The following is a 27,086-nucleotide window of genomic DNA, read 5'->3' as shown; positions in this document are numbered from 1 at the left end:
TATTTTATCACAGCGCCTGACCTTTGAAATGGGAGAGGATTATCACAGGTTTATTTCTCACCCCGTTCTCTCACTCTACACACACACACCCATGCACACACACATGCACACACACACACAGAGAGATGATGACTGCTGTTGTACACACGGATGAAAATGGGCCAGACATGATGCTCATTTTTGTCTGGATCTATTAATTTATTTTAAAATAGGTTAAATTAAATTCACACATATAATAACTTGATTACACCTCATCTATAATGAAATGTTTTGCATTTCTGAAATAAAATTGCTTTTAAAAAGCTTTAGGGGACTTTAAGTAAAAAATGCCAGGGTTAAAAAATGCCCTGTGACAGGGAACATTCTCAGAAATGTGGCTAATGTTCTGGCAAGGTTTTCACAAAGTTATGGACAAACATTCATTCAGTAATGTTAATAGAATGTTATTGTTAATGGAATGTTTTTTTTTCTCAAACGTTTAAGTTGGATGTTAAAAATGTTTAAATGTTACTATTTGTTTCATTCCCATAGTAACATTCCCATAATGTTTTCAAAATACTAAAATGGAATGTTTTCCTAATACTCACATAACCATTTTTAAAACATGAAGAAGAAAAAATGGAGAGAAACATTCAGAAATTATGTTTTCATAACTTAATATCAACATTAGCAAAAAATTATTAGAACATATTTTTGTTTGCTGGGATACTGTCCTAATAGAACAACAAATAAAAGCCTTATTAAAAGAATACAATTCTTGAAAAAAATAAATAATCTTAAGTAGAGATTGGCATTTTACAATAATAATAAAAATATATATTTTGAAAAAAAAATTTTTTTTAATAAACTGCTACACTGAGACTGATATCACAGAGAGGACCTGCAGACTGTGTGACAAGGTCAGTAAGGTTTTTTCAGATTGTAAAATGTGATACAACTCTACAAAATCTTAATGATATTTAAGTATTCATTTAAAAAAAATAACTTTTTGTATTGGTTATACCAACTGACATTTTTTGTCATTAACTTTTTTTAAATGGCATAAAAGTTTTTTTTTTAAACCATATGAAATAACATGAAAGTTACTTCAAAGAATTGCAGGGAGAATTACTAAGAGTATTTCAAAGAATTTGGCAAGATTTTTCCTTTTCTTTATCATGGGCACTATTATTTGCCTTGACCCAAATGACAACAACGTGACATGAACAGCATATTATTTCAGCTCATCCTATTGCACTTCTTTCTCTCATGAACTTTCACACACTTACATACAAACACATCCCATCTATGATTCCAGATATGAGATCCAGGTGGATTTTCATTCTGGTCTTTTCCTTCTGTGGTCTTAGTTTTCCTCTTTACAAACAACCAGTTGAAACCCACACGGTTTCATGTTTTATGCAAACTCGACCAAAAAACACACGCACTTATCTGCGCAAACACAATCATCTTCTGATTCCGTTTACAATAACAGCAAACTCTGAGAGACGTGCTAGAACGTTAGTGCTAATGACGCAGTTCTGGTGAAGGACTGTCTTCTCTCTTCCAACAGCCATGCTGAATGCCTAACAGGCTGACATTTTTAATAATTCCTAATGGGGCGATATTTTAATTAAACTGATACTGATGGAATCAGATTAAATGCGGTTAAGCCGTGCAGCGGAAATGACTCAAGAAATTCAAAGAGAGATCAGGAGATAAGGCACCATTTTAACTCTCTCTCTCCCTGTATGGTTCATTAACTACGACCCCCTTCCGTTCGCAAAATGAAGAGTTTTTTTTTTATCACTGCAATTTTTCTGGATACTTCATTTGAGAGGACAGATGTGCACAGGAAACAAGACTTAAGATTAACACGGTAGTCTATGAAAGAGTGAGTCAGAGAGAGAGAGAGAGAGAGAGAGAGAACAAAAATGCAACGTACAACTCAGGGTGCCTTTGAGGACATTTAATTAAAATCTAATCCTGCATTCATTAAGGCTCACATAAATTAAGCTGTCATTCATAAGATTTATGGATTCTCATTTGCATACCACATACAATTCATCAATTACTGGGGTGTGAAAGGGGCACAACCCCCTCTGGGCTGCCCATTGCCACACAAACAAAAGAAGGGGGGGGGGGGGGGGGTTGCAGAGGAAAAGGGGTCTAATTCTCCTGTTTTCCACTGACAAACATTCAGATGTACTTTTCAATTATGTCCAATTGAAGCTGTAAATAGGGACTGATCTGTGTCCACAACGCAGATAAGAGATAAGAGAGGGCGGTCAAAGCAGGAGGTACAGTATTTCAGAGAGGAAACAAATTACTTTAGATTACAGAAAAACTGAAAAAAAGGAACTAAAAGAGACATATACCTTAGTCCATTCTCTCTATAATAACTACCCGTTTCACTATAAAGCTGTCGCTCTGGATATGCTGGAGAAAACAAACAAATCAAAAAAGAATGAGAACCATATTAATATCCAGGGTTAATGAAGCAAAGAAAAAGACTGTGTGTGTGTGTGTGTCCACCCATTAGCAGAGACGGTCTCTTTCTGACAAGTGAATTTTATCAGGTGGAGATTTATAAATAATGGATTTGTCAAATAAGTTTAAATGATCTCCTGTTTTAGTATTAAAAACCTAATCAAGAGTTTAAGACAAGAGTTTAAATCAAGAGTTTAAGACACTCCTTTTGCATTATGGAGGGTGTTTAGCTAGTTTTATAAGTGTCGCCTTGTGCTTGCTCAGGTGGGGTTTAAAAGGCAATTTATAATCAGTAATATTAATAACTTGACTGCACTGACTCTATCAGATGAGAACAAATCTTTAACTGTATTCAAGTTAATGACACTGGATAATGACACTATTGTCTGACTTTGAAAGTTTACAACATTGAAATATTTATTAAACTGAACTGAATCAACACTGAACTAAATTGAGCCAAATAAAGACACTATTGTATTCTGTAGAGATGTCTTTGAAGTCATCTCACAATTGATATAACTTTGCAAGATTGACAGTTATTGAACTGAACTGAATCAACATTGAGCTGACTCAAAGTGAATAATAACTGTTGTCTTCTGTAGAGGTGCTTTACGGCTGAAGCTGAATTTGCTTCATAATTGATGCTATTTTTCGTTGTATTACTGTGAAGCTGCTTTGAAACAATCTGCATTATATAAATGTGACACAAATTACACTTAACATATGAGCTAATATGAATTGAAGACAACTTGAAACAAATGAGAAAACATTTAGATGGAAATGCTCTTTGATGAAAAAAGCCTAACGGAAAGGATAAGAGCAAACATCCTTTATTCTGGGCTCAAACAGGAAGTTCCTTCATGATGGGGCGTAATCGGAGCTCTTATCGCAGAGAAAGACTGAACCCAAATAGTCCACTGTTTGTGTTTCAATCTGCGGCTCTCTGTGATGAATGAAATATAAATAAGTGTTGTGGCCCCTGCAGGGGGACGAAGAAAGAAGGGGAGAGAAAAAGACAGACAGAGACCTTACATCTGTCCCACACACACACACACACACACACACACACACACACACACAGACAGACACTTCAACATTCTTGTTCCCAAAGCATACGTGCACACACAAATATCCACATGCACAGGAAATAACAGGAATGGAAAAAAGCAGTACTGTAAACATTTTACAAACAGACTGCTTCCTCAAACAGACATACACATTCACACACAAACAACCACACCAACATACTTCAAGAAGATCAGTCAGCGAGTCAGTTAAGATCGTGTGTGTTACAGTAATATTCTCTTTGATATATCAACAAGCCTGTTTACATTATAAATAAAAACTCATACTCATAACAGATTATACTCACAATTACAACAAAAAATTATTGATGAAATTACATTTAATTTACAAAGCTCCAGAGCTTGAGAGTTTGTCAGTTTATATTAAACACTCATCAGAGGATCATGTAAACACACTTTAATGTGTTGATGAGAAAGTCTGTGAAAAATGTATATTCTGAAAAACCTAATAAACGTAATGAAAGGACCTTAATGGAAACGTGGGATTGTGTAGCCAGACACACATGAGACGGAAACTAATGGTGAGCAAAGGATGATTGTAATGGACTCATTTTGTTGACTTGTATGTTAGTAAATATGTACCCTATGAAGTGAACCATTACACCAACGTGTCTTGCTTTTGTGTAAGACATTTCATAAGGTCATTTAAAAACATGTCAGACTAAGCTGAAGTTCAACTAGTTTTGAGAGAATTCCCAATGAATACCGTGACGTTCTCCACAAATAATGTACAAAATAGGGCCTGAAACGGTAAAAAAGGTTCAAGTTTGGGAACGGTAAGACCTATAAAATGTTTTTAAAAGAAGTCTGTTCTGCTCACCAAGGCAGCATTTATTTGATCCAAAAAAGTAAAAACAGTAAATATACAGTAAACGGTAATATCGTGAAATAGTATTACAATTTAAAACAACTGTTTTCTATTTGTACGGCCCTGCCTGCAGCAATAGCAATAGCAAACCACAATGATCCAACGATCCAATCAATTCCCGATGGACAAATCAAGTCCACCTAATCCTTTAGAAATTATTCGAATGCTGATTATCAATGTTGAAAACTGTTTTTTTCAGGATTCTTTGATGAATAGAAAGTTCAAAAGAACAGCATTTATCTGAAATAGAAAGCTTTTGTAACTTTATACACTACCGTTCAAAAGTTTGGGGTCACTAAGAATTACTTTTTGGTTTTGTTTTTAGAAAGAAATTGACACTTTTATTCAGCAAGGATTCATCAAAATAATTGATCAAATGTGACAGTAAGGAAATGTATAATGTTACAAAAGCTTTCTGTTCTGTTCTATTCTATTCTATTCTATTCTATTCTATTCTATTCTATTCTATTCTATTCTATTCTATTCTATATGGCAAGTAACAAAACCGAGCCTACAAAGAAAGAGAATGCATTTTTTTATTAACAAAACAATGAAGCGTTTAGCTTATGAACAAACTGAATAAATTAAACTTGTTCTCTATTTGACAAAAATTCTCAGTTCAGTTAAGTAAGTTCACAGGTCAATTTGATCATATTGTAACCAGGGAACATTTCAATCTCATATCAGGCAGATGTTAAAAGGTTAATTGTAAAAGTCTATTTCGCCTGTTCAGGTTCTTGCTCCTCTTTAATTTGCTGTTATTATTGTCTCTCATTACAGAAGAATCCAATAGGGACCTGACAGGTGACATCCTATCATCAGAGGGAGGGTTATAAAGCTGCTCATCTGGATTATAGAGGAATTTTAAGACCTATATAAGCCAGTATTTCCTTCGTGTTAATGCTTTAAGAACTTTAGGATTTACCAAGCAGAGATAAAAAGGCATATTCCCCCCCAAAAAAAGCAGAGAGGGCAGTGAATCTCAGTGAAGAAACAACCACACCTCGTCCTGTCTCTCTCAAGAATCGCTGAGAGAGAATTGCACCAAAAATTAGTATTTGTTGTCTAAAAAGCAATGTTTTTAAAAGTCACCATAAAATCAAAATTGACAATTCTAATTTTTTATGGAATACTGCAGTGTTCAATATAAATGATTTATCCGTGCACACCATTATTATTATTTTTAAATAATGTGCCTCAATAATCTTTAATCAAAATAACTTCCCCTCCCACTTGCAATCACATGTCTTCTGTTCTCTGGTGATGTGTTCACCGGCACAAGGGCTGGACAACCTGCAATCAGGCCCGTACGCAGGGTTTTATCATTTTTAAGCCCAAAACTGAGCTTGCTAAGGGGGATCGAATACAAATAAATATTGCTCAACTGAGTTAGTTAATGTTATTTTTAGTCCAGTGATCCAGTATCGCTCTCTCCTCCTCATCTCACTAACACGCCAGTGAGCGAGGCCAAAGTTGCAGTGATGAAGTGGCCGTTGACTTTCTTCTGCAGAACCGGTCTTTAACCTATCTAATACATAGGCACATTCCACAACGAGTCTTTCTCTGATGACCTCTTATGTCAAAAGCTCAAGGAAAAGTTGACTTCTCAATTTATAACCCCTTTAACGGAAGCCTTGCGCTGGGATTCGCACTCAGCAGGTTCTGTGAACATAAAGCCTGCCTACTTTGATTTGAATGTCCATCTCAAACATTTTGACATTGACGAGCGTTGTTAGACCGCTGAGGCAGCTCTTGGTTATCTTGTTGTTGTGTAATATCCTTGCAGCACCAAAGTAGAGTTAATATTAGGCAATTATTTCACAACCTTTATTATATACACCGCAAAAAAATACTAGGGACCTCAACAGTAGGTACGGCCCTGCCTGCAGCAATAGCAATAGCAAACCACAAAGATCCAACGATCCAATCAGTTCCCAATCGACAAATCAATCCACCTTACTTTTCTTCTTGTTTGAGATGCCGTTTCACATGGATATACACATCACAATAGGCAAGAAAAGACAATCGCAACCTTTAACAAATTTTAAACCATGAACACGAAATCCCAGAAAACAAAAATTGCAATTTCAGTAAGGTAGATACTTGTATTTATTCATATTTAGGTCAAACTAGCATATAAAGAACCATTGCATTAGATTAGAATGCAAGAGGTTTATTGGAGTTCTGAATGGAGTGTGTTTCCATTGCAGAACAACATTATGGTAAGAGCATCAGGAGCAATCAAAGCCAATAACATCAGCCATTTGACAATATCTTAGCTATACTCACCTCTATATAGGACATAATTGAAGCTGTGTCTTGTGCATATGTAGGTCATTTAACATCCCACTGCCTCTCCTCTCATCCTTTTGTCCTTCATACAATAAAAGTCCACAACAAAAATAGTAATTTTCACACACTGGCATATAAATCACTCGCTTTTCTCCCTCTCAGTAGCTTTTGGCAGATATGGGCCGGGTGTGTGTGTGTGTGTTAACTTTACCTTCTCACGGGGACTGTTTGAAAGTACTGCCACTTTCTTTAGACCCTCAGTTGTGTAAAAACATGAGGTGAAATCGACACAACCATTACACAGGTTAATCTTTTCCTCGTTCGTATCCATTCTGTCTCTTTTTTTTTAGCACTGTGATCTCTCCATCTCTATTTCCGTCTGTTCTCTATATTTTCGGGAGATGCAAAATTTCCTTCCTCTGTCCTCTCTGCACTAATCAGGTCACAGGCGTAAAGGAAGCTTTAGGCAAAACCTTTATATGTTACTGCTACATGATCCTGTTCTACTTAAAGAAGCATCACCTTTAAGAGGATAGAAAAAGACCCAGAAAGAGAATGAAAAAAGTAAGCGAAGTTTACAACAACATAGCATTCCCATGCACTTTGTTTATACATAGCTTTTTTTTTAACTGAGTTTTCCCACAAATGGATACACCCCTTCACCAGCACAGACTATTCTGGGTTCAATACAAGCTAAGCTCATTTGTCAGCATTTGTGGCATTATGTTGCATTTGCCACAAAAACTCTTTAAATAACAAGCTTAAAATAAATGTGAAGCTTATAATTTCATAAAAGCCCTTACAATTTTTTCTCGTAATTTTTACAATCTTTGTAGGTTTTCATACATTAAATTGTCTCGGCCATGATGTTGCAATTTTATTTAGTAACATTGAGATACAAATATTTTTTTTTAAAATATATTGTCCATTTTCAATTTCATTTTAGTGACAATTTTAGTACTTTAGTTGACATTTTTATTAGTTTCTGTTTTCTTCCAAGTATGTATATACAGTGATTAACTATAATAACCCTGCAAAGTTGTTAATATTTTGATAATTTACACAGCAAGTGTTTTACTCTAAAATTATGTATATGGCTTACATCTTGTGGCTATACTTTTGAAACAGTATTTAAACGTTTACAGATTGGCCCCATTAACTTCCTCACAGTGATCCAGATTTTTGTATTTTGTTTTTAAAGAAAAGGAGGGATAAGTCAAAATAATTTTTTGTATTAATTAACATTATGCAACATATGCTGACTTATTGAGCTTAACTTGTACTGAAGGAATATTCCTTTAAGCCATGCGTTTTCCCTCTTTTTTCTCTCTCCGACTTGAGTCTCCGGTCGTCCCCACACTTTCCTGGCCCCCTAACCCACTGTAGTTTAATGAGCATACAACTATTTGCCTCCTACCCACCAAGGCACTTCACAAACAGCTGCATTCTACATGCCACGTTTCCTAGAAACATCACAAACAAACACCGGCACAGACTAAGAATGTGTTGGTTGCATAGACTGTAAAAAATAGTTGGTTGTTGATTTTTGACTTGTTCTAAACGGAGCAGTGATTGGCGAATCTAGATACAGCCGTAGCTGTGCCACGTTCTCTCCATGGTCTGGAGTCTGGACATCTCAATTAGTTTTTGACATTTTTGACTGAAGAATCTCATTAGAGTCAAAGCCAGAGGTGTGAAACTGCCTAATCATGAAGCTTTGTAACACTTTGCAGACTCACCAAGAGTAGCTGTATGGAAAAGAATGACAATTTCTCTGATAACATTGAGATTTAACCATGGACATGTCATTTAGGGCCAGATTTACTAAACAGGGCAAGCGTGAGAGCGCAATCCTAAAAAGCGCAGATGGGACTGGAAAGTTCTGCACATGATCTACTGATGACACGCAAACAAAAGAACACAGCCGGATCATTTCCATAATGACCAACACAATCTACCAAGAGCAGGGCAATTAATGTCTGGTTTAAGACATGCTTTTTGGGGCATTAAATAATGACCAGTAAATTGACTACATGTCTTCAGTAAATCCTTGTATTTTTAGTAAATATGTTTTTTACCACCAAAAGAGGGTTTGAGCTGGCGCAAGCTGTTAGTAAATCTGGCCCATAATGTTTTTTCAAATATTTTATGATTTATTAGGTGAGCCTGACGCTCATAAGAAAGAGGAAAGCAGTTACAGCTTCTAATTACAAATCAGCCAGCTGTGGACATGTCTAAAGAGGTTTTTTTTTTTTGTTCTGTGCTCAAAGGGATATTTCCCCCAAAAGTGAAAATTCTGTCATCATTTACTCACCCTCATGTTCTTCCAAACCCATGTTTGGAACAAAAGTGAAGATATTTTTATTATTCTCACATCATCCTTGTCCATCCATTGAAAATCCAAAACTTTCAAGCATCAGAAAGTATATATATTTTTTAAAGTAACCCACATGAATCACTTATAATCATATATAATACTGTAATCCAATGAGGTTTGTTCCCGCCTAAATTGAATCTGTGTATCAAATGTCCATGTCTCTTCAGAAGACTTGGATTAAACCGTTTAAATCATAAATTAATTTTACAATGTTTTACGCGCAAAACTTTTGGTTTCGTGGACTTTTAATTAATGGACAAAAACTATGAGAATATTAAAAATGCCTTAATTTGTGTTCCAAAGATGAACTTGATGGTCTCATGGGTTTAAGTCATGGCATATGGCATATGGGTTTAAGTCATGGCACATGGCATCATGTTATAAACAGTGCGCAAAGATTAATCGTCTTCTGACTAAAAATCATGGTAGTCTCTGATGTCACTCCCGTTGCTTCAAAATCCACATGCGAGTCTCATATGGAGTATAAAAGTTTGGCTAGTGTTTCCAGATGATGAATTTATACAACATACATGGGATTTTTAATACTAATTGTACAACAATTAGAACAACTTAGTACAACTGTTAATACTTTAACTAGGGTTAGTAATTAATTCTGGGTGTAACCGTGAGATTTCATACTGTACATTTGAAATCCCAGGGTTAATGTTCTCATTTGCATATTTACACGATTAATAACATTGATGAAGAAATACAGCATGTATCTTGTTTCAATACTTGCTTGTCCACTGTGGAAAGGTCACTGCGTAATTCTGATCTGATTTCATCAAATCTTCTGAAATATACTAATAATAATAATATCTCTTCATTACTTTAGATAACCTGTTTAACCCTCACATGCTGAAACTGAAGTTTCTGAGACTGTACAAAGCGCATTCATTTTTAATAAGGTAACCAGTTTATGATTGGCTGTCTGTTGCGGAGCAACTCCATGTGACCATTCTGGCTTTTCCTTTTTTTCCCTGCTGCACACTCACTTGCTGAACTGATGACAGAAGCCACACTCAATGTTCGTTATAGCACAATTTGGACCCAACCAGATCTTGTGAGAAAATATATATATTTTACAAAGTTGCAATTTCATACCAATTCTCGATGAAGTTGCATCCCAAAATCTAAACCTCAATGGTGCATGAGCAGGTCATATGACAACATATCAATGAGATAATACAAATTTGTCACCAATTTGCCAAAATGTAAAAGTTACAAAATTATGTTTTATTAACAAAGTTCGGGAGGAGCACGTTCAGATAATTAACCAAACTAACACGGGAGGAGCATATTCAGTTAATCAACTCAATTAGCATCAGGAGTAATATATACATGCACTGTAAAAAAAATTCCGTTACATTTACTGTAAAAAACTGGCAGCTGTGGTTACCAGAAATTTACCGTAAAAAATATGGTAGCAACATTTTAGGCTTTACAGACTTAACTTAAAATTTACAGTAATAAACCGTATTTCATTATCTGATATAATGTTAATTTACCAACCTATTGAAGTATTAATATCTGTTTTGTACCATTGTAATACACTGTCAACCAACAATCACAGCAGTGATGAGAGTCACATAATCAATCAAAGCTCATCACAAGCAGTTCTTCCACAAAAAAGTTAATACTAATATATATAGAAGCTGAACATTAAACACCATCATGGTAACACACATGACATTTTAAAAATACAATAAACATTAATTTAACAACATTAAATGTAACATAAAACCCTAATGTACATAACTGATTAGAAAAAAAACGAAGAAAACTATGACGAAACATAGTTATTTCAACAAAAATACATCAAATGTGAAGTGTCACGCAGGGAATTGTGGGAATATCAATTTACGTTTTTTCACTGTAAATTATACAATGACTTGTTCGTTTTCACTTCCAAAAACTGTAAATTTAACGGTATTTTACAGTAAAACTACATTAAATGTACCATTAGATCTATCACAGTTATTTACCGTATATAGTAAGGAAACTTTCTGTTAACCAATTAACAGTTTTTCACTGTAGCATTTTTACAGTCTTTTACTGTTAAAATCACGATCGTTTTTTACAGTTCAACCTAGTCACCATCCTCTTCACAACATTTCCCATCACTCTCCTTGGTTCCCACCTGCACGTCATCTCTAATCACACACACCTGCACCTCATCATCACCCTCATCACTGCCACTATATGCACTCACCTCACCCCAGCTCTTCGTCCGACCTCGTTTGTTGTATGTGGACTCTTCCCCTGTCTCCAGCGATCTCCCTGTCTCTGCCAAGATCACACTTTGGACTCCACTATCCTGCTCACCTCATCCCTGCACCTTTGTTATCAATAAATCACTATTCACCATCCATCTTCCTCTTCTGTGTCTACATATCTATAACAACAGCAGACTTCCCTCTGTTCTGTGACAGTTTTCCAGCATCCCTCCACCACCGCAAGGTCACGAGACGCGTCTTTTAAAAGTTTAACTTATTTTAATTAGAGCGCCGCCTTTTTAGAACATCATTTTGACGGACAGTGTCATAAAAATGCAGGGTCATAAAAATCATCATCTATTATTACCCGTCAATTTCATTTTCATATTTTAATGATAAGACATTTAATAGCTTTTGTTTTCGTTCACATATTTATTTTTAATTATGAATTTACAGGACGATCATATGGGCTAGATTATGCATTTATTTATTCATGAAGAGAACAGATGAACAGAGACTGTGCTGCACTTTTCATGTTCAACAGCACACAAAGCATTCCCCCGCAGTGACAGCAAAGCCCACTAAAGCACGACCTTTGTGCCTGAACAGGCAAATATAACAACACAAAGGACTAGGTAAAAATACGCGAAATTCAAACAATAAATACAGTTTTAGCTGTAAATGTGGTGTGACAGATCACTGTAGAGCCTCAGATCAAGCAAAGCGACAGCGTAAAGCGCATGTTAACGGACCATCTCTTCCACTTTACTAGTTGCAGCATAAAATAAACATGAACAAACATCAGAAGAAAGTTGAAACATACAGTACAACTTACTGAAATCAGTATCATGTCTCATGTAATCGCTCAATCAGTGTTTCAACCGTGGAAAGACATCAATAAATAAGCTTGTAAACAATAATATTACATTTACCTCAGAAAAGCCATTCAGTGACCATAAACTCGATAGTCAGCTAGAAAAAGAACAGCATTTTGCAAAACATATGCACCATATTACACATTCATTGGCCTATATTTTTTTTAATATTTGTTCTTCAATATTTAATACATCTTTGATTAAATCAAGTCAAGTTTTTTATGACGGCCACAATTAAAAAAATTAAATAAAATTGGAATGGAAACATAATTATGAAATTATAAAGTTTGTATTAGGCTATAACTTTATTATTGTAACATGGACTTAAACTGGGTGCTCGCCTGTGCATAATCAAACGCATCAAGCGATACTGATGCAGAGGCAATTGTTATTACATTCCGTGTCTTTGCCTAGGACAGATGACTTCTCGTGGCAGTTTTAATTTTGTTCTGGAGGCTGAACTGCTAAAAAAATCCAGTCAATGACAGAGATTTTTTGGTAAGCGCGACCTCTGACCTACACTAAACCCTACCGACAGTGTAGAAGAAAATAAACGTGAGATAAAATCGTATATTTGGTGAGGCAGTTGCGTTATTTTAGCTCGCTTGCTTCTGCAAGTCTCTTTTATAACGAGTGGTGTTTCATGGGACTTGTGCAATGCTGTATCAGGTGAGCTCCCAAGCAAGTTTAGTCAGAAAAGCCATAGGCCTACATATGGTGCTGGTTATGTGATGCTCATGTCAAAATATAATCATGCATTATGGTCATAGTGTTTTGAGGTCATAATATAGTATTGTGCAAGGAATATTGCATTCAAATTAGTATTCATTAATCAATCATCTGCAACTGTAATCACAATTTGTGTAAAAAAAAAGAAATAAAAAAGATGTTTTTTTTACTGCCTCTAATGTTAATTTGTATAGGCATGTTTTTGGAGTTTTGTAAAACTGTAGGTAGCATGTTATTCCAATAAACCTATGTTCAATAATATGGAAAAATAGAACCGCAGCTTTCTAATGAATACACTGAAGCTCATACTATTTCTTTCACTTCCAGTTATTCTGTGTGCAGGTGTTTTTCAGAATTAAATTATCGTAAAACTCCTGTAATTCAATGTTTAAAATGTCCCATTATGAAGCAATCACAGGAAACTAACGAACCATTTCTGTTCTGTCCATCATCCTCTCTCCTCAACAAGATCCTCGGCAATGTGTGTCTGTGTGAGAGTCTTCATGATCAAACAGCCAGAACAGTGTGTTAATAATCAGACCGAGTCAAAACATCATGGTGGCCACGTACAAACAGAAAAAAAAAACACACACACACACTTTAGATTTCCATGTGCTTCAGAGGGAGCCGGAACAGAGAGACTCCCTGAGGTGGAATTAATGAAAAACCCTTTCATGGAAAACTCATCAAGCTGAGAGAGAGAGAGAGAGAGGAGGAGGAGACCGCTAGCGTGTGTATGAGAGAGAAATGAACAGAGAAAGTAAGAAAGAGATAGCATGTCCTTGTGTGTGTAGCGAGTGGAGGGGGGGTCAGAGCGCGTGACCTCTCATTTCATACTTTAATTAAAATCTCCCCCTGACGTCCTCCTCTCTTCCATGCTGGCTCGCCTTCCCACAGAGGCCATCAGTGCCAGCGCACACACACACACATACACACACACATACACATTCTTTACTCGGCCCTCCGCACACACCGGCACCCGCGTACACAAACACACACTCCATTTGAAAAGACATGTTTACTCTATCTCTAATGTCCTCCTGTGTTTCATTAGCTCTGTAACATTCTGTAAACACCAGGGGAACTTTCAGAGCATTGCTTACACCACCATTACATTGAATACACAAGAGAACCATCAGATGCTAAAACACATCATATGCATACAGCTAATGGATCCAAAAAATGTCTTTTTGAGCACCCGAATGAGAATTTTGTCAATTAAGGATAAAGCCCTTGGTACAATTTGTGTACAAACGGCTTTACTTACGATTTACAAAGAGATCCGTTCTGCTAGTGTTTTATGAATAAGGCCCCTTGAGTCCAAAGCATCATATTTAACTTGTGCACAACATTGCAAGAACATCTGTTATCAGAGTAATCCATCATTTGTTTTACAGTGTGTTTTACCTGCTCTGCAAAAATCAAAAAGAAAACAAGAACTAAGCACCGTTATGTTCTAAAGACCAACATGAGTGAGTGTGCACCTATGAAGATGTGTGTGTGCACTAGTAACACTGAGAGCAAGTGGCAACACTATACATTTATCTCTCTCTCTCTCTCTCTCTCTCTCTCTCTCTCTCTGTGTGTGTGTGTGTGTGTGTGTGTGTGTGTGTGTGTGTGTGTGTGTGTGTGTGTGTGTGTGTGTGTGTGTGTGTGTGATAAACAGCAGCTGGAGTTTCCCACAGATCAAACAGAGAATGAACAATAATGAACAAAGTGCTGAAACCCCATGATGAACTTTATGCCCAATAAATAGGTGCTTTAATGCTGATATGAAAGTAACTCATCCATCCAATACCAGACCACAACAACTTAAATATAAACTTTAAACCTTGGTTTACCATAAAAGAGATACCTTCTCAAGCCCTGCAGACTGTTACATTAAATCATCTCCCCTTTAGATCTCAGATATATATATCACATGTGAGATCATTGTCTATGGTTGATATAACATGATCTAAAAGCATCTAGATTCATTTATTCAAAAAAACATCATTCTAATTCATACAGTGACTTGCACCTCACAAATTTTCTATGATGAGAATTTTAATTGTACTTTCTATTCACATTGACATTTTTTATTCAGTTTAAAGTTTTCTTTAAGATGCATATTAACTAAAGTTTGCCCAACTAGATTTGTAAAATATGTTTTGTTGTTCTTTATCATGGACCCTATTACATGTTCATCTCTCTTATATATTTTTTTTTTACATTTACAATTATGTTCTTGGTAAATATTAGTGGTTTACAAGAAAGCAATTATTCACTTTGTGACATTCTTAGAAATGATACATCTCGTTAAACATTCTACTTCCTACGTTCTGTTTGACTGCATCTAAACAAACACCACACACAAAGAAACCCACACAGTGTGCATGCGTAAGGTGATATTGTCCAAACTCTCATCAATACAACTCATCGTCAAGTACACACAGTCTTACGCTTACACAACAGCAGATGGACACACAAACACAATAGCACCATAAAGACATCAACAGTATTTTAAGCCCTTGTTCGCTAACACATTTCTTTTATGATACGCAGCATGCCACAACAAAGCTATCAGCTGTCTGAGCAGCTGCATCTGCAGTTTCCAATAGAGCCACTAAAGCTTTGAGATCTGAACACACACAGACACACACACACACACAAAGGGTATCTATTTCAACCACACATGTACAACAGCAGACCATAAACTCCACAGCCATATGTAATGATTGATATTAGAGGATTAAAAATATACTGCAGGCTTGAAAGTGTGGCAATCGAAACCTTTTGTGATAATACGAGTGCAGAAAAACAGTCTGGATGGATTACAGATCTGGTTCTGTGTCACACATTCACACACTCGTCTTTTTTCTGTCCACTAATCCCTCGCTCCGCACTAATACACTGTGGAAGGGCCGAATCAAACCTTGCTGACTGATATAGGCTTGTGTTACTGCTGAATAGGACCTGAAGGTCAAGGGAAGAGAGAGACGTGCCGAGACGTCTGTTTGAGGTTATTGTGTATGCGTGCATGTACATAAGAAAGAGAGAAAAAACAGCGGGTGAGTGCAAGATAACGGGAATTTTGAAATGAAAGCAATCACACTGGCATCAATTAATTGTCTGCGGATAATTTGCTGTCTAGGGTGCCAGTGCCGCTTGTTCGAGTATTTGTTTTGACTGTAATCCGTGGCCTTTAAAATGTCTCCTATTTGAAGATCAGAGAAAGAGAACACACACTGACACACTCCTCTCACACTGCGCATTCACACGACTTGAACACTGTGACAAGAAAATCTTCAAAGACACAAATACCCATTTTTGCAAAGTATTCGCAGAAGGTTTGCGCTAAGCTATGTCTGTCATCTTACTTTCTTGCTTGGTCTTCAACAAATGCACACTATACGCACACACCAGGCCTGCGTAAACTCCACTTCACAGAGTTTCTGAGAGGAAGGTCACAATGCAAAGCCAATGAGTCGTGAGACATCACGTCCATTTAAGACTTTCTGGAAGTGCATGTGATTCTACGAAAATAAATAATTCAGTAAATAAAGGCAGACTAAGCGCAGGCTAACTGTAAAAGAAGACAAGCATTTGTTTCACTGTTACGAGCAAAACAAAAACACAGCAAGCCAAATGCCTTTTATGGACATTTAGAACTTTCATGTTAGTGAATCAGCCTTTAAACAATGGAAAACGTTGTGTTTGTGCGCAACATAATCTGATTGCTGTTTGTTGAGCACTGTGAAGGGCTGCAGTAAATCAACTATTAGTTTTTATGCTGATCCAAGATGCATTTTAGTTTTTTGCTTCCAAACAATTACAGGTAGAATTTAGTCATAAAAGGAAATGCTAGGAGTGATGAATGACTCTGTAAAGCAGACAGACCAAGTCAGCACCTATAGGGCTTTTTTTTCTGTCTGCCAGAAAAAGCTCATGGATTAGATGACAGTCAGAGAAGACATCTTTTCAACACAGAGAAGCACAGAGGAAGTAATCAGATTTGATGAATTAACAGCAGCATAGCTCCAAAAAAGACATTTTAGTTGACAGTTATTTGAGTCTCACAATATTGGGTGGAGGTGTGGTTTTGTTGTTTAGTTTCTTCTTTCATTTACTCGTGTTGCATTAACAACCTTAAGGAAATGATAACGTACCAGATTCTCTCTCAGATTCCCTTTATCCGGTCATGATGAGTCAAAGTGCCTAACTTTGACTCAGCATGAGTCATTTCTGAATGACCCAAAAACCCACCCTTTGCAACCTATCCAACCCAATCTCATAAGAAAACTATTTTACGAGGTGGCAATTTCATATGACTTTGAACGATTTAATACAAAAAGAATACAACTTTAAAAAAAAAAATGTAAGCATGAAGGTCCTCCCCTTAACTTAACCATCAGTGAGAAGTAAAAACATACAAATGAAAATAATTCATACAAATTAGCCACCAATTCACAAAAATGTAAAATAGTTACTAATTTCCACTAGTGTGTTGGCCTATCTCTCAATTCAAACTTCTCAGTTAGGTGTTTAGAGAATTCAAGGGACAGAGGTCCAAGAGTTTAGCCCACACTGTCTGCCCTTGCCTTGCTATCTGATCTCCATTCAGCTCTGCCAAAATTAAAACATTAGGAGGCCAGACATCGATTAAATAGAGTCATTATACAAAGATAGAAACGTTTAAAATGACCAAATACCTTCTCATGTCCTAGCTAAAAGAGAAAAATCAGAAGGCAGGACAATGGGCTAATTTGTGCATGTGTCGTGATACAAACCATTTTCAAAAAACATTCGAAAATTTGTAGATTAATCCTGAGGCAAAAGGTATTAATACGATTAGAATATAATTCAAAGTGGAGATCAAATGGGAGGGGGAACTGTTAGAGAGCGCCCTTTTAAAACTGCCGCTCTAGGCAATATGAAAAATTAATTAATTTCTGCGGAGAATCAATTTCTATATAGACACCGGCGGAGAGCGAGCGCGCGGGCAGGAATCAGAGATTTCCATCTCGTTCCAGTAACTTGTGTCACAAGCGCTTAACATCTCCTCGCCAGTGCCGATGGGTGCCTAAATGCGCTCTTTAATAATCAAACAGCTATGAGCTGGTCATAAATTTGCTCGTAGACACCGAGGTTTAGATAAGCAAACCCTTGTTCTTTCAAACAAGGCTCGCGTGGCTCTCGAGCGCACTCGCGCGCAAACAGATCAGTAGCCTATGCTTGCCATCACTCTAAAGGTCAGACGTCGTAATTTGCTATTAATACTAGGCTACTAAAGGGTTGGTGTTTTTTCAAAGCGCGCGAACTTTGATGGCAACGGTTGCAAAGTAGGCTATATATGACAGTTAAACAGCTTTTTATGACAGTCGTCTGAACTGATAATGACATGGGCTAATAAATTCAGGCCACGTTGTGAGTCACTGAAAATTCATTGGTTTTCACATTTCACTTTTCACTTTTCAAAGCGAAAGACAGTAAACTACGAGTCCGACCTTTAGTGGACCTGACACCACGGGACAACTGGCGATTGACCCGTAAGTTTTTCAGTTTAACTTGTAACAAAACCAGGCTAGTCCCATTAAATATTCATATCATAGAGTGATACGATCTCTCTCCCTCTCTCTTTTCCATTTCAGTCTCCAAAAGTGTTTGTTTACACATGATACTTTTTTATAAAGAGACAAAGAGTTACATTCAATGCTATTCTGACTGCCTAATTGTTTGTGAAAGACACCTGTCCTGCCTAAAGGTGTCCCAGTTCTGGATAGGTGTGTGTCTGTGGTGTGCTGCATGTTCAATGTGATGCATTTCAGTACAAGTAACCTGATATGTGCATGATTATCAAAGGCCAAACTGTTCAAACTGGATCATAAGCAGATAAATATATGCTGTGCTCAGCAAAAGAAAAAAAAGAGTTTGTGAAAGTAACGTCTGCGCAAGATACTGTACTGATATGAGCTCAATAAAGGCTCATAGTACAAGGTGCGATTTTTTAATTATTTTTAGTTTAAGTGTTACTTTTAGAACTTTTCCTTTGTGTATCGTACTCTAAAAAACAACTCTTCTTTATTGGCATGATGGCTTTCATAGAAGAAAAAGGTTCTTCTATGGCACTGCTGCGAAAAACCCTGTTTGGAACTTTTATTTTTAAGAGTGCAGGACATAACACTGTGAGAAGGCTAAGTTTACCTTGCATTGGTGCAGTCGTTATACAGGACCTCTAAGTCTTTCCTCGATATAAGTTTGCAGCGATTGACTCCAGGCTGAATCGCGCCCAGTCCACGGAGGATGCGAACCTGCTCCACGTTGCACACCACAGGAGTTATCTCTAGACGTTTGAGTTTCGTGTACACAGTGTGCAGTCCACCGACCAGGTGCTTGAGAAAGAGGTCAAATGCCTGCGGGAGGCAGATGAGTTCGTTGCCGTTGACTGTGAAGGACGCGAGCTTTGCGCCTCGGACCTCGACCATTTTGCACTCGTTGTTTTGAGGAGTGTTTTCCACTGGAGAAGGAGTGGAATACACGGGTTTGTGCGGGAGACTACCGATGGTGATACCCGGGCTCGCGGAGGAGAGAAGTTCCGATCTGAAGATGCTCTGTCCGGCTGGGGTGATGGACGGTGAGGACGAGAGGGTCGCCGGGCTCGAGGAGTTGACAGCCGCGGCGATCGACATTGGAGGCGCGTGGGACATCGGTGTCGCGGGCAGAAGCGCAGCCGGGGTGGCCATGTTCAACACTAAATAATGTCTTCAAAGTATTTTGGGAAAAGTAATGTCTCACGGAAGAATTAGTAAAACAACAATAAAAACAATTCCGTTCTGATTGAAAAGTAAAATGAGCCTGGCAACGGGGGGGGAAACGAGATATTGTCTGTGCGTCACGACATCGATCAAAGCGTGATAGTGACAGTGGGAAAAAAGTGAAGAGCTGCGCTAGTGGTGCTCGGACGAGTTGAATCTGTCACACTGTGGTCCGGAGGAGGAGCCAAGAAACAAAGAGTTTTGGAAGAGACACAGCGCGCACGTGTGTTCCTTTCTTTCAGAGCAGGTAGATCTGAACACAAGGAACTTAAAAAGAACTCTTGTTTTGTTGAGCATGGTTTACAAGGCATCCTTTATCTATTCACAATAAAGATAAACAAAAAGAACAGCAGACTACACTGAGCGTTTTTTTTTTTTTGTTTTTTTTTGCAGTCATTGACAGCTATGCCTCAGTTATGTTATGTAACAAGTGCGGGAATGCTAGTTGTCGCAGCAGTTTATTGATAGTCACAGTTTATTATGAAAGGACAGACGTAGGCTATTGCATTATATCATGCAATGAATAATAACAGCACTCCAATAGTTAATGGCGCTTTGTACATGCACACGGGCAAGAGATTAATTCGCCGCGTGAGAAATTCTGATGAAACAATATTGAAAGCAATTTAAATAAAGCTCATTTAAATGTCAATTCTCATGGTTGGGGCTTTACTATAATTGGCTATTTAATTAAAACAATTTCCACGGTCATTAATACAGCCTGAGCGTTGTAGTGCACTGACATATTTTAATTACATGGTATTAACAAAACTGATATGACTTAGAAAGCACGTTGAAAATCTGAATAAGAAATTATTTAAGCAATAATACATCATCCCCATATGGACATTATGAGTATCAGCATATGACTGGTCAGCATTGAGAGAGAATAAAACAACTCCAGTTGCAACACTCTTTTAAAGTAAGAGTGGAGAAAACTTATTGGCAACACTTTATTTTACAGTGTCCTTGTTACATATGTTACATGTACTTAACATAGTAATAATAGTAAATTATGCATAATTACATGCAACTAACCCTAAGCCAAACCCTAATCCTACCCTAACCCCTATGTAGTTAATTTATATTATATAATTACACTGTAACATAAAATAAAGTGTGACTGAATAATTTCCCAATTATTTGGTACATCGTGAGGTCAAGCATCCACAGAGGCAGGATATAAAGCTTATACTGCCATCTATTGTGAAGGATTTAGGAAGTGAAAAGAATTAAACTGAAATGTCAATGACTATATGTTATTTTCAAAAGCATAAAGTGTTCATTACAGACCGTAGATCCTATGGTTTGTAATGGTTCTCAACATTTACAACCGCTAATCTCAGAACAAACACTTATGGTGTCTCTTGAGTCACAACGACATTAATCTTAGTTATCATAATACACTCCTCATATGCATCATGATATCCCTATACAGCTGGAAGTCACTTATCACTTTAAATGACACTTACAGTCTGGCACTGGGTTTTGTGACATTTCACAGTGTAGAACACAGTTCTCCAGTCGAGCAATGGAATAAGACAGTAATGCACAATGTTATCTGCCAATATTTTTACAATTATTTTACAATAACGTTTTATTGCTACAATAAGATGGGCACTAAACAATTTTATATGTCTATCATTTAAGAGTTCACTTCTGCTTTCTGCTTTCATATCCACTGCAATCTGTCAGACCATCATGAGCTGTTCTGTTTTCTAGTGTTATAACCTTGCATACCAACATTAACTCTAACCATGGCTTTTAAATGAATGGTCACCTCAAGTTTATGCATTTCAGAAGGAATTTAACACTGATGTTTTCTAGTTACTTTAAAGTAATTGGCAGAAACTGCCTGCATCCCTCAGTTCCACATTCCTTTATTCAATTCACTACAGTGATTACAGCAGTTCCTCATTGACTTCTCTATTAGAGCTGCGGCCAGAGTCCATTCCCTGACCTTCTCTTCATCGATCGGGCACATTTGTCGCTTCTCTTTTATAATGCAAAGAGAACATTTGTTATAATGTACATCCGATGCTTCTGCGCAATTGCGATCAATACGTTCAACTACAGACAGTACTTAGCGAGATACAACCATGTGTATATCATTTAAAATAGGAGAATACACATGCTTATCGATTCCTCTGAGACGTGTTTAAGTGATGCTGTTCTCTCAATCAATACACCTGCTACATTGATATGCAATGAGAACGTCATCATATGCTCATAAGCCCTCGTGGACATTCACTTGAATCAAATCTCCCTCTCACATTTGCGTACCTATCCATTCGAATTCATGTTTTACTTCCTCTTATCTCCCATGTCAACCGTAACACCTCTGTACAGGACACAGAGTGGGAGGGAGTCAATGCCTCAATTCACACACCACCAGCCTATTAAGAGCAGCGACATCCATCAGCTAAAGCTGCCACACTTTCAAATGCACTGTGCTGGGATGGTCTCTCCAACAAGCCCTGTAATTTAATTCCCCCTGCCATGCATATACCCTGCATAGCCACGTCCCCTGATGGATTAATCATGCCATTTCCACAAAGGTCCTTCAGAAGAGAGTGGAGTTTGATGCAGCCACTGACGCTTGGTGCCATAACTCAAGCTCTGCCAAAATGCCAGTGTCCTGTTTTCCTGAAGATGGATGTGGTTTTTGGGGAGCCGCTTTGAATGTGTCCTTCGTTAGATTAGAATGTATGGATTTGTTCTCAGCTTCAAGGATAAAGGGGAAAATCTGACTGTGTAAATTTACCACACCGTAAATTCTTCACCTTCAAATGAAATATTTAAACTGCCTTAAAGCATAATTCACAACAAATAACAAGTAAAGATCTTTTTTTTTTCATATATGTCCAATAACAATAAATGACCAGTATTACAGTTCTATAGGCTATCATTTTGTCTAAATGAATTAAAAGTAAAACACTAAAAACTTAAATCAGTTATTTTAAATGCTACAAGTAAATTTAGACATTGCGTCATTATAATATAGTAAGGAAAATGGATGTATTTTTCTTTTTTCTTTTTTCTTTTTTTGTAACAGTTTTATTCAAATTTTAGTGTTAACAAGTAATCTACAATAAGTGATGATTCTCAACCAGGGGGCCTCAGCTAACATCAAGGAGGCCGCAGGATGACTTAAAAGTAATTAATACATTATTATTAATATTAAAATATTAGAATAATCTAACTCTAATCTAAATTAAAATGCTAAAAACAAAACAAACAAAAAAAACATAAAATCAAAATGTGAACTGAAATTATATTTCTTTTTATGTTCCCATAACTATTGTTTTCTGGAATACAGGACATCAATTTACAAAATTAATCATGGATAATTAATTTAATATATTAAAATAATAAGTAGTCATTTTTGTGTGTGTGTGTGTGAAAACAATAAAAATGGAAATTTCAATAAATCTTTTGAAAACTAGCAGCCTGGTCACAGCAGACATAACAGAGACACACCTTTCAATATTGTTTTGGAAAGTGTGGGGCAAAAGTTTGATAACCACTTATCTAAATTATATTTAAAAATAGGGGAAATGAGCATGTACAATTAAGTATGAAATATCAACCTATAAACCTGAAAATCTTATTGTAAAATATTTGTAAAAAATATTGGCATACAACATATGGTACAGATATATTGTGCAGCCCTACTGCACGTCTTGTTTCTTTGGAAGACTTCATAACTTTTCTACACTTTCGCACTATGGCTTCCGTCACATCATCCAGGTGGATGCTGCACATTGTTGGTGGTTGAGGAGATTTCCTTTCTGCTTTGAGTGCAGAGAAAAGCACTAAATAAATTTAACGAGTTATTTATTATTATTAATATTTTTTGTTTTACAATTATTTTATTTCTTGCTTTCTAACAAATTTTTTATTATTATTTTTCTTTCTTCTTATTATTATAATTTTATTTTATTTTATTTTTACATTTATTTATTGCTTGGAGGAAATATAAAATTGTGGAGCTGGATCACACTAATCTTATTTTATTTCATTTTACACAATTATTGAAGTTACCAAACTTTTCCATCAATAACTGGCCACTAGAGAACAATTTCATTTCCTCTTAAACAGATCCCTATCTGATGAATTGTCATGCTTGCGTTATAAATTACTTCACATAGCCATACATCTACTGAAGCATGCATCCATTAAATCAATCAAAGACTATCGTGTGACCTGACCTTCCTTCCTTACTGTGGGCGTAACCTGCCATTTGATACATTCAGTCTTCTCTGAGACCTTGTTTTGAACCGTGGATGATAACATGTGTTGTCAGAGAACATGAAGCACACGAAACTAAGGCTATGAAAATGAACCACCCAATTTTATTTAGGTATGCTAAAGAGATGCCCACCTCACATTGGAATTCACAGCTTCTTCTAGAACATCACTTCCATGATCAAAGTGAGGGAGGGGAAATATCAGAGTGCCAGTCATGGAGATGAGATAGAGCAGAAAAATGCCTGACAGCACTCCTCTGTCAGCGCTTTAACACTTTTTTTTTTTTCTGTTTTCTAACAAGATTTTTTTTTTTTTTTTTTTTTTTTGTTACAGACAAAATTAATCGTGGGGATGTGAGATGCCTGATTTACATTCATTAAAAGTCATCTCCAGAAGTCAAGTTCAGTTCCAATCAAATTTGGGTAATTATGCAGAACAAGATATTCCCCTAAGAGCTGAAAACTCAACTTTTTTTAACATGTCACTCTAAATGAACAAGTTTAATTTTATCAAATATATACGTGAGGGAAAGCTGAATAGGTTATTCTAAAAAAAAAAAATAAATTAAAAAAAACCTCCCTGATTGTCAAACATATCTATATAGTCACCAAGCACCTAAAAGTTAGGTTAACCTTCTTTTCTCTTATATATCCTGCCACTCAGCTTCACAAGAGGGGTCATTTGAGCAATAACACGTCAGAGTGATATTTTTCTGAAAAAGTGCTGAGTGCTATTTGATAACTTATTTTCATGCATATTTGCATAATGAGGAAATAATATATATATAAATGTAACCAAAACAAGAGGGGTCATTCAGCTGGTTCTATATAGTATAATTGTAGTATTAGCATGTTGTCTTTGTCATGGGGCTTACATCAGTTGCGTAAGTTGTGTCCTTTCATTGCCATTCACAACTCCTTTCCTGTGGCCTTATAAAATAGTAATGTGTTTATCAGGTGTACACTTCGGAATCTCAGCAAAATATTGTTTTACTGTTTTAACTGTTTTATGAATACTGTGAATTCAGACATGCTACTGATTTCACGTAGTCTACTGTTTTTCACCTACTAAATTTTATGGCATATAGGCGTAGTGTTTTAGCGTAGCACGTCTGTGTTGCACGTCACCACGTAGGCTCACTATTGGCCGACGCTGGTCATGTGTGTGATACGTGGTGACGTGCACAGATGCGCTACGCTTAAACACTACGTGAAAAGACTCGAGGCCCAGAGAGAAGGAAATGAAAAGTGGAATAAAGTCGTTTTTTCTGTTTGTTTTTGCGCACAAAAAGTATTCTCGTCGCTTTATAAACTTAAGGTTGAGCCACTGGAGTCACTTGGACTATATTAACGATGTCTTTAATACATTTTCTGGGCCAGCAAGTTATAATGTCTTAGAAGCCTATGGAGGAGTGATCCAGTTCTCAGATTTAATAAAAAAAATCTTAATTTGTGTTTCGAAGATGAACGAAAGCCTTACGGGGTTGGAACAACATGAGGGTGAGTAATTACTGACAGAATTTTCATTTTTGGGTGAACTAACCCTTTAATACTTCAGAATAGATCAGCAATTGTGAATTATTACAAGTCTCCCTCCCTTATTATTTTAGTATTAATAATGCCTTTTACAAAATGTTGCCTCAAAGCAATTGGACACTAAATGTGTACGGTGAATCTGATTACACCAAGTACAACATGTTCCTGGATCAACATCTTTGTTAATCCTGGAACAACTTTCTAATCAACCAATCAGATTTGAGGGACACATTTACAGTTTATGTCAAGTTAGGCTTAGAAACCAGGGTTAGGTGCTTCTACAGTATATCAGTGTTATTCACCCTTTTCCCTCTGATACAGGGACAACTTATGGATATGGGTTAGGTCTAAATTTTCGGACAGAAATGTTGTTCACTGTAAAAAATGCTGAGTTGTTTCAACTCATGTTTGGGTCAAAAATGGACAAACCCAATCCAACACAATTAATTTTTTTTTAACCCAATGGTTGGGTTTGTCCATATCTGACCCAAACATGGGTTGAAACAACCCAGCATGTTTCTGTTGATCCAGGAACATGTCTTACTTGGCAAAATGACAGTGACCAAATGGGTACACGTACCATCAGTATTTTATTAGCTTCAACCTTCGCTGTTATTAGAGAAAAATATATTTTGAGTTCGGAATGCTGAACTTTAGAACTCAGATTTGTCCTGTGATTTTTCATTCTTCTATTTTATGAGGTTTATCTTCTCTTTGCCGTCCATTCCAGAGGTCTTTAACCTGTTTTGAGAAAGAACGATTCCTTTAAAATGCATGTAACTGAACTTTTCCACCAACAACTTCTGTGACCTCAAAGGCAGTGTGATTTTTTATCCTTTCCTCCTGAGGCGGAGAGAGGGCGAGGGTTATTCATTCGTGCTTAGCTGTGAGTTGAGTTTGATGGATAAGCCTCATAAGCATTGATGCTAACACTCAGGTGCACACTCTCTTTCTCTCTCGCTCTGGTTCTTCACAGATCATAGAGCATCCTTTTCCTTACACTCACTCTCTCTCCAACACACATTCTGCCTCTTAGACCCCCTGCTGGGTTCACTTTCTACAACATCCATCAAACCTAAACAAGAGGGGTCATTCAGCTGGCAAATAACCTTCACTCAACTACAGCAGTGAGCAAGCTGTGGGTAAAACACTCGCTGCTAGTTCGGGCTAGTGGAGCTGAGTTAGGCCTTGGGAAGAAGTTTCTCTTATGTGGTGATCTTGGACAAGCTTCTGTTGTTGAAATACAATTAAGAGACATAAACAGCATTGATCTCTAATACATGTTTTCATACACAACATTAATGAAACAGCAAAAAGGCACAAGGTAATTTGAAAGAAAATCAAACCATTGTTCATATAATTCATATAATTCAATATAGTTCATATAGTCTCATTCTGTTTTGTACTGTTTTGGTTTTGTTTTCATTCTGGGGTCTGTTCTTTGCACAAGGATTACTCAGTTATCTGGATTTTACTGTTGACAATTTGAAATTATCCAGGATTGTTAGGTACTTCGAAGACCATCATGGAGTTGCTGTCATAGCAACAGGTCCATAAAGCTCAAACCTGCTCGGGAACAGGCCTTTTTCGTGTAA

The 27,086-nt window shown here is 36.8% G+C and overlaps 1 protein-coding gene across 2 annotated transcripts in view; it reads right to left on the bottom strand.

The window, feature by feature from the left end:
• The window catches only part of dachc (dachshund c), a 67,712-nt gene extending 47,687 nt beyond the window's left edge, over positions 1-20,025 (bottom strand). For both annotated transcript variants that reach the window (XM_084099440.1, XM_084099441.1), the window contains exon 1: positions 19,095-20,025. In XM_084099440.1, the coding sequence (XP_083955566.1) occupies positions 19,095-19,633 (539 nt within the window). In that variant the 5' untranslated portion in view covers positions 19,634-20,025. The remainder of the gene's footprint in view (positions 1-19,094) is intronic.
• Between the last annotated feature and the right edge of the window lie 7,061 nt (positions 20,026-27,086).

The sequence above is a fragment of the Abramis brama genome (genome assembly GCF_963993115.1).
Source record: "Abramis brama genome assembly, chromosome: 2".
Taxonomy (NCBI): domain Eukaryota; kingdom Metazoa; phylum Chordata; class Actinopteri; order Cypriniformes; family Leuciscidae; genus Abramis; species Abramis brama.
Note: the sequence above shows the minus strand (reverse complement) of the source record. Positions and strands in the feature narration are given on the sequence as shown.